Source organism: Nansenia antarctica (assembly GCF_963989245.1).
Source record: "Nansenia antarctica genome assembly, chromosome: 19".
NCBI classification, from domain to species: domain Eukaryota; kingdom Metazoa; phylum Chordata; class Actinopteri; order Argentiniformes; family Microstomatidae; genus Nansenia; species Nansenia antarctica.
The window spans coordinates 23,922,559-23,933,302 of record NC_137692.1 but is presented as its reverse complement, the minus strand read 5'-3'; the positions used below and the strand labels follow the sequence as shown (position 1 = coordinate 23,933,302).

Genomic DNA, 10,744 nt, shown 5'->3' with positions numbered 1-10,744 from the left:
CTGAACTTCAAATGGACTGTTGCCTAGTAACCTGAACACAAACATGTAGTCTAATTAACGGTCATTTAGTAGAACATCTGTGCGGCAGAGTGATACATATAGTTAAAAGTCCCAGTGCTGTTATACTGTATATCAGCACTCATGGAATGCCTCTTGTCCAATCAAATAACTTGGTCGGAACTAACTATAACATACACTGATTATAGTGTAATAGTCACTTTTCCAAAAAATGCTGGAAAATAATTCAGAATCCATAGTTGGATTGGAGTGTGCCAGCTGCCAGGTGTTCTGGACATCCAGCATGTACAGAATGAATGGAGCCCTATGGCCACATGAACAAAAACAGCCTGATAGACAAGTGCAGGGGGAGGAGGGAGAGGTCCACCCCTACAAACACATGCATCATACAGCCATGGCCAAATATTGCACTTCTGTCAGATAATGTCTTGTTTGCATTGGAATAACACAAAAAAGCCAAACCTGATATCATTCCACAGAGAACTCTGGACATATCAACATATCAATAGGCCTACTGGACACAACAGCAACTGTATCAGTGGAGGCTAGTGGAGGTAGAAACCAGAGGGTAGGAATGTCCATGCATTACAATGAGCCCATTGTCCACTTTCTACCTCCACTGAACTGTACGCCATGCCTGGCTTCTAGCTGAGGTGACTACATATCGTGAGCTTAGAATGATAAGGTTCTATCTCCGTTTAGGGCAGTTCAGAGATATTGAGTGTCAAAGTTTTTACATTCCATTATGTGTTGTGAGATGGAACCTTTGTATTTTATGAATTACTAACTCAAAAATGTCAACATTTTAAAAAGAACACCACACAGGCATTAATAAACACCTAATGGATCAGATTATGTAAAAAAACTCAATTTTGACCAAAAATGGAGATAGAACCTTATAATTCTAACGTCACGATATACTAACTGGCCGTCCTTAAAGGAAACATGTACCATACATTTACAAAACATCATGACACGATAGTGGTGACCATTTACATTTTTAATAAATCTTTAAATAGGTTGAGTAGTATAACATTTACATGTTACTGTGAAAATAGATCAATCCTATGGTTTCATAAAAATATACAATAAAGTGAGTTGAGTTCCTTTGACAGTTAAAAGTACAATATCGCTAGCAATAATGTAACAGGTTTGCGTTCTATCACTTTTCAATCACTTTCATATATCTGGGTTAAATGTTGACGCGTTCAGTACAAGCGAGACAAAACCTGCATATTTTCACAATAAAAGCCAAATACACGCTACACTCACTTGCTTCCCCAAATGCAGCAATAAATAATCAATCCAATACTTTTCATACATTTCATAATAACAAACTATTGTTTCAACAGTACAACATCGACAAATATCTACATCTTGTCATCCTTTCAAGGCACTTGCTGGAACCACCTTTGTTCTCAATACAATACAAGTTCAGACCCCTTCTGTAGGCAACCTACACTTGCCATACCCAACACTAACCCACAATGACTTCTACCTGTATGACTAGTCAAACTTTTCAGTCACTTTTACACAAAGCATATCACTAATTTAAAAACAGGACTTCTAACGGTTGGTTGACTAACATGTTTCTGAGGGAGGTGATTGTCATCAGGACCTCATGACGGTGTTATATTTACTATTTTGGGGAGGCTGGTGCCCTTTGTTTTTCAGTTGGACTGGTGATCAGAAGGTCATGAGTTCAAGTGCCATCTGGGAAGTGGGAACACTACCACTAGTGTGCTCTTGAGTAAGGCACTTAGCCCTAAGTTACTCCAGGCAGACTGTCCCTGTAATCTCTAATTGTTTGGGGTAAAACTGCCTGCTAAGTGCTAAATGGTAAAAATGTACATTGATAAGACTTCAGTCTTTCTTTCTTTCTTTTTTTATGAATCAACATAAAGGAAAATCTAGCCAGGAACAACGCCGCAGGTTAAACATTCTTATTTCAGCAACATAACTGCGTCTGTAACAACACAAGACGAGGCTACAGGCCTTATGACTCATTCAAGACAAAGTGCACTGGCGCTAGCCCATAATACAGCTTGTAGTCGTAACCATGACGACTCCAGCAGCTTGCAACGCTAACGGGCCACTCGAGGATACAGACATGAAGCAGAGGGAGGCTGGCGGAGGTAGAAATCGGAGGACGAGCTCATTGTAATGCATGGTTAAAACTTAATTCTTCCTTCCTCTAGCATTTTTGACTGCCACTGGCCCGAGCATAGATTTTCTTTTTCTTGCGACGACTGACGGATAGATGATTCACTTATTTAGACGAATGTATTTGTTGTAAGTCGCTCTGGATAAAGGCGTCTGCTAAATGCCCAAAATGTCAATGTCAATTCCTCATTCCATCCCATAATGCATTACAATGAGCCCGTCCTGAGAGGTAGACCCCCGTCAAAGTTCAACACAGACAGAGATAACATTTTGTCCTCTAATAACCAGATATGGTACACACCAAGGGGAGGCTGGTGGAGGTAGAAATTGAAGGACCAGCTTATTGTAACGAATGGAATGAACAATGGTATCAAACACATTCTACCTCCACCAGCCTCATTCACTCCATTGTCTTATCGTGATCTTAGAATGATAAGGTTCTATCTCCGTTTAGAATGATAAGGTTCTATCTCCGTTTAGAATGATAAGGTTCTATCTCCGTTTAGAATGATAAGGTTCTATCTCCGTTTAGGGCAGTTCAGAGATATCGAGCGTCAAAGTTTTTACATTCCATTATGTTTTGTGAGATGGAACCTTTGTGTTTTATGAATTACTAACCCAAAAAAATCTACATTTTAAAAATAACACCACACAGGCATTAATAAACACCTAATGGATCAGATTATGTAAAAAACTCAATTTTGACCAAAAATGGAGATAGAACCTTATAATTCTAACGTCACGCTATGATGAGACTGAGTCTACACACGTTTGATACCGTTCCTCATAACATCCCGTCCCATTCCAATGAGCCCGTCCTCTGATTTCTACCTCCACCAGCCTCTCCCAGGACACAAGGAATGTATAAGAGCAGGGAAACATATTTCTCTCTCGGTTTAATTAGCACTGATCCTTAACATGACTGGATTGGTCAAAGCAACAAGCTCAACACATGTGAGATCAGTTATGCCCTCGAGGACGAGAGAAAGGAACGACGCGTTCGAAAGAGAATTTATACGAAAAGGAGGAGTAGGTCAGCTGACCTAGAGTAACATCGTCGTCAAAGGCTGTAGATGTTTCACCAGAGGGGTGTATAACACAGTAAGACACACACACACACACACACACACACACACACACACACACGCCTGGTCCAGGAGGAGTAGCCTAAGTCCTAGGTGGCTGCAGCCTTGTCGAAACCGTTGATGTTCTCTGAAATCAGCCCCTCTTCAATTGCAGCTTTGGATGGCTGCACCTGAAACACATGTATGAACGAACACACGTCAGACGCATGCTGCTACACATTCTCTTCCACATCCACATAGAGAGCGTGTGTGTGTGTGTGTGTATGTGTGTGTGTATGTGTGTGTGTGTGTGTGTGTGTGTTTTAATACTCTTCTTGAAGGCCGAGACCAGCACTCACCTGAAAGGGTGAGCTGACACCCACAATGCACTGCAGCGTGCTGCTGTAGTAACACAGCACACACTCTCCTCCGAGCACCGGGATCTCCTCCTTACTCACGTACACCTGAGGGAACACAGAGACATCTAGATCACACACACACGCACACATATGGACACATACCAAAGCACACACACACACACACAGCTACACACACACACACACACACACACACACACACACACAAACACACACACACACACACACACACACACACACACACACACACACATGCACACATATGGACACACACACACACACACACACAGACACACACACACACACACACACACACACACACACACACACACACACACACACACACACACACACAGCTACACACACCTGGATGAGCTCATCATGGAAGGAGACCTCATCGTCCTTCACCCAGGTGTAGGTGATGTAGTCTGATACGCTCCTGAAGCCCACCTGGAACACAGGAATACAACTATAATACAATTATAATACAACTATAATCCTGTGGTGATCTTGCCTCCAACAATTACTGTGGATCTACGTGCAAGATTCTCTAGGCATGACAAGATACCCCACGCTCCCCTACTCAGCGGACATAGATTGTTTGACAGGGCAGCTACATTGACAAGGCAGAATACATTGACAAGGCAGCTACATTGACAAAGCAGCTACATTGACAAGGCAGCAGACATTGACAAGGCAGAATACATTGACAAGGCAGCTACATTGACAAGGCAGCAGACATTGACAAGGCAGTTACATTGACAAGGCAGCTACATTGACAAGGCAGTTACATTGACAAGGCAGCTACATTGACACTGGATGTCAGGTGACATGGGTGGTGCTAGCATGACTACGCTAACGCCTGTCGAAAGACAACGGACTGGTCCTTCGTATTTGTGTACCGTACCCCCACCCCCCACCACCCCTGAGGCTGATCCCTGACCTTGTAGAGGCCGATCCAGTCCCAGGCACTAGAGGGGAAGGCCTGCAGGGGGGTGTAGGCCACCATGGCATCAAAGTCTGCACACCACTCCCCCTCGGCACACACACGCACCAACGCTGTCTCAGACTTCTTCTTCAACTGTGGCGGAGAGAGAGAGAGAGGGAAGGAGGGAAGGAGAGAGAGAGGGATGAAAGGGGCAGGAGAGAGAGAGAGGGGGGGGGGGGGTCAAGCAGGAGAGAGAGAGAGTAAGAGAAAGAGAGTGTGGAGGGAGATGAAAGAGAAGCATTTGATATGATAAGGCTTCACTATATATACACATATATGTTACGGTACATGAACATTAGTTCACCCATCAATCCCCATTGTCTATAGTTGAATAAATCAACAGTGTGCAATTTATAACATGTCGTGTTTCTAGTTTGTCTTACATTAACATTGCTTTAACAGTTGTCACCCCACACAGTATTAGGCTGTCTGCATTCAGAGCATGGCATACTTGTGTCCTACAAAAACATGGAATCAAAGGACAGCAAAAAACATGGAATACTGTTGGGACAGTTTAGGTGTTCACTGGAAGGGTACAACAGACTCACAAGCATTTGTAAGAGTGGATAACATTAGCTTCTAAGACTGACGTTAGCTAATGCTAACGCTATTTGCCGGCCTTCTGCAAACGTATCTGAGACCAAACCGCACTGCCTGCCAGCGTTAGATCCCATCGCTATTTCACTCAAACTTTACGTTTTGCCGCCTCTTAATAGCCTTTCTCCTTTAGGACTTTCAGCATGTGTGGCGGCCCTCTGGCCTACTAACCTTTTGGTGGGCGGGGCTACCTGGGGGGCGGGGCTACCTGGTGGGCGGGGTTACCTGGTGGGCGGGGTTACCTGGTGGGCGGGACTACCTGGTGGGCGGGGCTACCTGGTGGGCGGGGTTACCTGGTGGGCGGGGCTACCTGGTGGGCAGGGCTGGAGCCCAATCAGGCAGATTAGGTGATTGGTTAAAAGAGGCTCCAGTCCCCAGCTCGCTCGCTCGCTCTCTCTCTCTCTCTCTCTCTCTCTCTCTCTCTCTCTCTCTCTCTCTCTCTCTCTCTCTCTCTCTCTCTCTCTCTCTCTCTCTCTCTCTACGGTATTAGCGAGTGGTACACACAGAGACAGTTTTTATAAATGGAACCGTGTACTCTTTATCACCTCGCGTGACAAAGATGCATGGTGGTGAATGCTCATGTTCATAGCACCCACGATTATTCGAATAATATCCCTAATATATATATTTAAAAAGTATATATAGACAGTATACTAAATGTCTTACCAGACCTACTGTAAGTGCAGTCTATAACTTATTAGACTCAGTATGTCGGTACGAGGCAGTAGTTTCCCATGTCATCTGAATGAGACAAAGACAGGGCCTGGCTGGTCTGTTTCTGGGGTTAGTCGAGTTTCAGGAAGTAAAGATAGTTGGGACTCTTAGGTGTAAACACTCTATGGTACTAGCAGTGGCGGACTCAGGCTGTTTGAAGGGCAGGGGGGGCGAAAAGGAAAAAAGGGCACCTACTGCACAACATGGGACCCCATCAGCGCACATGGTCACGTTTAGACCATTGGAAGGGCAGCCAATAGGGCACATCCTCTAATTTTGCCACTCAAAATGGCACTTTAGTGCGATGTTTTTCAACTGTGGGGGAACATGGTCAAGTTTAGACCATTGGAGGGGCACCAATAGGGCATGTCCTCTCATTTTCGCCACTCAAAAGGGCATTTAAGAGAGACGTTTTTCAACCGTGGGGGCACCAGGAGGGGCGGTCGCCCCCCCCTGCCCCCCCTCTGAGTCAGCTCTATGGTACTAGTCACTAGTGTCTCACCTCCAGGGTAAAGACTCCCACCACAGGTTTGTGGTCGCTGATTCCGTACTCCATGTTGCTAGTGTAGATATCCTGTTTGATCTTCAGCGGGAACTCCTCTTCCTCTTCCTCCTTCTTCTCCTCGTGCAGCTTGCTGTGCTTCTCATCTAATCCCGAGTCCGTCTCATCCTCCTCCCTCTGCTCCGGGGGAGGCGGGGCGGCTTTCGGCTTCACCCGCCACAGGATCCTGTCCGTCCAGGCCGGCTTCCGCTTCTTCCCACTGGACAGACGGACGGACGGACGGACCGGAGAGGGAACGTGAAAAGAAGAGACAAGACATTTAGAGAAATAATAAATTTCTCTATTTCTGTGTGTTTTTGTCTGTGTGTGTCTGTGTGTGTGTGTGTGTGTGTGTGTGTGTGTGTGAGTGAGTGTGTGTGCGTGTGAGTGAATGTGTGTGTGTGTGTGTGTGTCTGTGTGTGTGTGTGTGTGTGTGTGTGTGTGTGTGTGTGTGTGTGTGTGTGTGTGTGTGTCTCTGTGTGTGTGAGTGAATGAATGTGTGAGTGTGAGTGTTACCTGCTGTCATAGTCAACAGAGAACTTGTTAAACTTGTAGGTGGGTTGGAAGTCCAAAGGTCCCTCCTCAAACTCCTGTAGGAACACCTCTTTCTTCTTCATCATGGTCAGCTGAGAACACAACAAGACAAAGGGTCATATCTTTTTTATAGCTTTTTTTGCTGCTCCAAAGTGCTTTACAACGGCCTCTCATCCACCCATTCACACACACATTCACACACCAATGGCGGCAAGCTGCCATGCAAGGCGCCGGCCGGCCCGCTCACTGGGAGCAATTTTGGGGTTCAGTGTCTTGCCCAAGCACACTTCAGCATGAAGCCAGCCGGGGCTCGAACCGCCGATCTGCCAACCTTGTGATCATTAGGCGGCGACTCTACCTCCTGCGCCACAGCCACCAGCAGAATACCAGCGCCGCCCCCCGAATACCCCCAAGATGTGTTCCTCAGAAGCCTGACCTGGTCCTGGCTCCATAACAGGTTGAAGGTCTGGTTGTTGATGCAGGAGCGCAGGAAGTGCATGCCGTGGTCCTGGATCCGGAAGTTCAGATCCCCAAACCAGAAGACCAGTCTGAGAGAGGGAGGGATGAAGGGAGGCAGAGAGAGGGGGGAGGAGAGAGAGAGGGAGGGAGTGAAAGAGGGAGAGGTAGACCACCGTCAAAGTTCAACCACAGAGATAACATTTTTTAATCTAACAGACAGACATGGTGGACCACCAAGGGAGGCTGGTGGAGGTAGAAATTGGAGGACGTGCTCGTTGTAATTGCACGGAATGGAATGAGGAATGGTATCAGACACGTTCTACCTCCACCAGCCTCCACTGACTCCATAGGCTTTCTTATGACGGACAGCACGACGAGTCTGTTCACACACACGTTTGAAACCGTTCCTCCTAACATCCCATGATGCATTACAATGAGTCCGTCCCTCAGTTCCTCCATCAAACTGAAACGGCGCACTAACTTGTGGTCGAGAATGCGTGGCGTGTTCTGGGGGTTGAAGGTCTGCGTGTCCAGGATGTACTCAAAGTCGTCGACGCGCTGCGAGGCGTACTGCATGTGGGCCGCCAGGTGGCAGTTGAGGAAGCACAGCATGTGGCCGTAGAAGGACAGACGGACAGACACACCGCCTTTATTACCCTGAGAGAGAGAGAGAGAGAGAGAGAGAGAGAGAGGGAGGGAGGGAGAGAGGGAGAGAGGGAGGGAGAGAGAGAGGGAGGGAGGGAGAGAGAGAGGGAGGGAGAGAGAGAGAGACAGAGAGAGAGAGGGAGAGAGAGAGAGAGAAAGAGAGATGGTGTGCAAAGAAAAACACATGGTAAATAGAAGCATCAATGAAAGCTAGCATCTCTGTTTGTGACCTTAGATCTTACCCAGTAGCCATAGATGCCAGTTTGGGATCTTAGATCTCATCTTACCAGTGGTGTAGTCTAGGTGATACGCAGGACTACGCCGTATACCCACTAGGAAAGGCCAAGGATTTCCATATACCCACTTAAAAATGTGTGAGGATACGTAACAGCGTTTTGTGACAGAACTTTCACTTTCATTCATAAAATTCACCCCGTCTGTGTTACGAAGCACTTGACTTTTGGACCATTGGGACCTTATAACATGTAATGTTAGATATATAACGTTAGACAGGGAGCGCAGATTTATTTTTTATGGCGTTCCGAAATGAACGATATGAGGCTGGGAGGGAAAAATCACAATATACCCACTAGAAACAACTAGACTACACCACTGGATCTTACCCAGTAGCCGTAGATGCCAGTGCGTGTGTAGGTGGCCTGGATGTCTCGTATGAACGGGACGTGGGCCAGCTTGGAGAAGAACAGCAGTAGGAGACCCTGCATTCTGATGGAGGACACCTGCAACAACAATTAGCATAGCATCCCCTATTAGCATAGCATCCCCTATTATTGGGCACAAATATGACTTTTAGGATACATTCATGACAGACACATATTGTTGTAAATATTGTTGTAAATATTCTGTAACGCGTCCTTGGGTTTGTGAAAGGCGCTATATAAAACCAAGCTCTCTCTCTCTCTCCCTCTCCCTCTCCCTCTCTCTCTCTCCCTCCCTCCCTCTCGCTCTCTCCCTCCCTCCCTCCCTCTCTACCTTCAGGTATCCTAGCGGTGCCAGCGTGGACATGAAGAGGTGACTCCAGGCGTCCTCCCAGGCCAGGTCCGTCACAAACCTCAGAGGAGCAGCGTACACCTCCTGGAGGCTGGAACAGTGAACACACAAGCACACAGGTCACAGACACACAGGTCACAGACACACAGGTCACAGACACACATGTCACAGACACACAGGTCACAGACACACAGGTCACAGACACACAGGTCACAGACACACAGGTCACAGACACACAGGTCACAGACACACAGGTCACAGACACACAGGTCACAGACACACAGGTCACAGGTCACACAGGTCACAGGAAAATAATAGTTTGCTTTATCTAGGGGGGAGAGCACTGAAAATGTGATTCACACCATATACAAATCCAATTCAAATATCATAGATAGAGTTTTCTATCCAATCAACATGTCACGGTCATCCTGCCACCCACCCAATCACGTAGAGGTCGGGGGTCTTGGGGGAGTTGAGCTGGAGCAAGTTGGTGACATCATCAGGAGGGTCAGCCGTGCCAACGTTCCATGTGACCATGTGGAGCCTGCGAGGGGGGAGGGGGCAGAGAGAGAGAGAGAGAGAGGTAAAAAGAGGGACAGAGAGAGCCTAGGTTTTAGCTCAACAGGCTAACACAGTCTTGTGAGAGACACACACACACACACACAAAGCCGGGGAGGCTGGTGGGTGTATAAATCTGAGGGCATGGTTATTGTAATGCATGGAACGGAATGAGAAGAAGTGGTAGCAAATGATATCATTACATTACAATGAGCCCAAAACAAAACAGTAAAATGCCGTGCAGTCTAGAGTTCCTCTTTGTTTGATGACCCGTTAATGAGAGGTATAAGGAGAGGCGTTTCTCAGTGCTGTAGCCTGTTTGAGTCTGAGAATTTGGCAACGATCCCCAAAAAGTCCTGCCTAAAAAAACATTACAATGAATGAGCCCATCCCCCTGATTTCTACTTCTAGACACCGGGCCCCACTGCTTCAAAGGATAAGAGGAAGACAGAGAGAGAGAGAAAGAGAGAGAGAGTGAGAGCAGCAACCCCTGCTGTAGCCTAACGTCCAACGTCCACCTGAACTTGTCTCCTTTGGGCCGCCCCCCGGCCCTCTTCCCGCAGGCCAGGAGGGCGTGGTCCAGGGTCCGGCCCACCTGCTCCTGCAGCTGGTCGTCGGGGTCCAGGTCGTCCACACAGGCCATGAGCTGGGCCACGCGCTGACTCAGGAGCAGCCGGCTGCTGGAGGACCAGACTGAGCTGGTCACGCTGTCGTTACGGAGGCGGGGCCCGGGGCCCATGCTGCCAAACACACGGCCGATCTCCTCCATTCCGGCTCGAGAACGACGCTCAGTTTCCCCGAGTAGTGTGGGGGGAGGTGCGACTGGATGGTACCACCGGAGAAGGGACCAGGAAGAGTCCTGATGACGGGCTGATTCCGGTTCTCTTTTGCTTGGTCCTCAGGAGCCAAATTTGATGACTGATAAGTCAAGTTTTTCCGGGGGGATTGTAGGGTACGCGTGGAGCAGAGGCTGTCCCGTGTTTGAATGGTCCAACCAGAGGAATGAACTCCGAAATCAATCGAGTGTTCGATCCAGACTTTAGCGTACGATAACTGTGTTCTCAACACGCTTCGC

General features: G+C 47.4%; 1 protein-coding gene across 1 annotated transcript; it reads right to left on the bottom strand.

The window, feature by feature from the left end:
* Positions 1-3,324: 3,324 nt before the first annotated feature.
* Positions 3,325-10,438, bottom strand: inpp5ka (inositol polyphosphate-5-phosphatase Ka; the record flags this gene model as incomplete). The annotated part of the gene is made up of 12 exons (XM_080549252.1): positions 3,325-3,436; positions 3,605-3,709; positions 3,989-4,072; positions 4,566-4,703; positions 6,424-6,682; positions 6,979-7,088; positions 7,433-7,544; positions 7,937-8,112; positions 8,724-8,840; positions 9,094-9,202; positions 9,551-9,655; positions 10,188-10,438. 12 exons carry the CDS (start codon positions 10,436-10,438, stop codon positions 3,356-3,358), a joined length of 1,647 nt encoding a protein of 548 aa, XP_080405378.1. The 3' UTR covers positions 3,325-3,355.
* Positions 10,439-10,744: the final 306 nt, after the last annotated feature.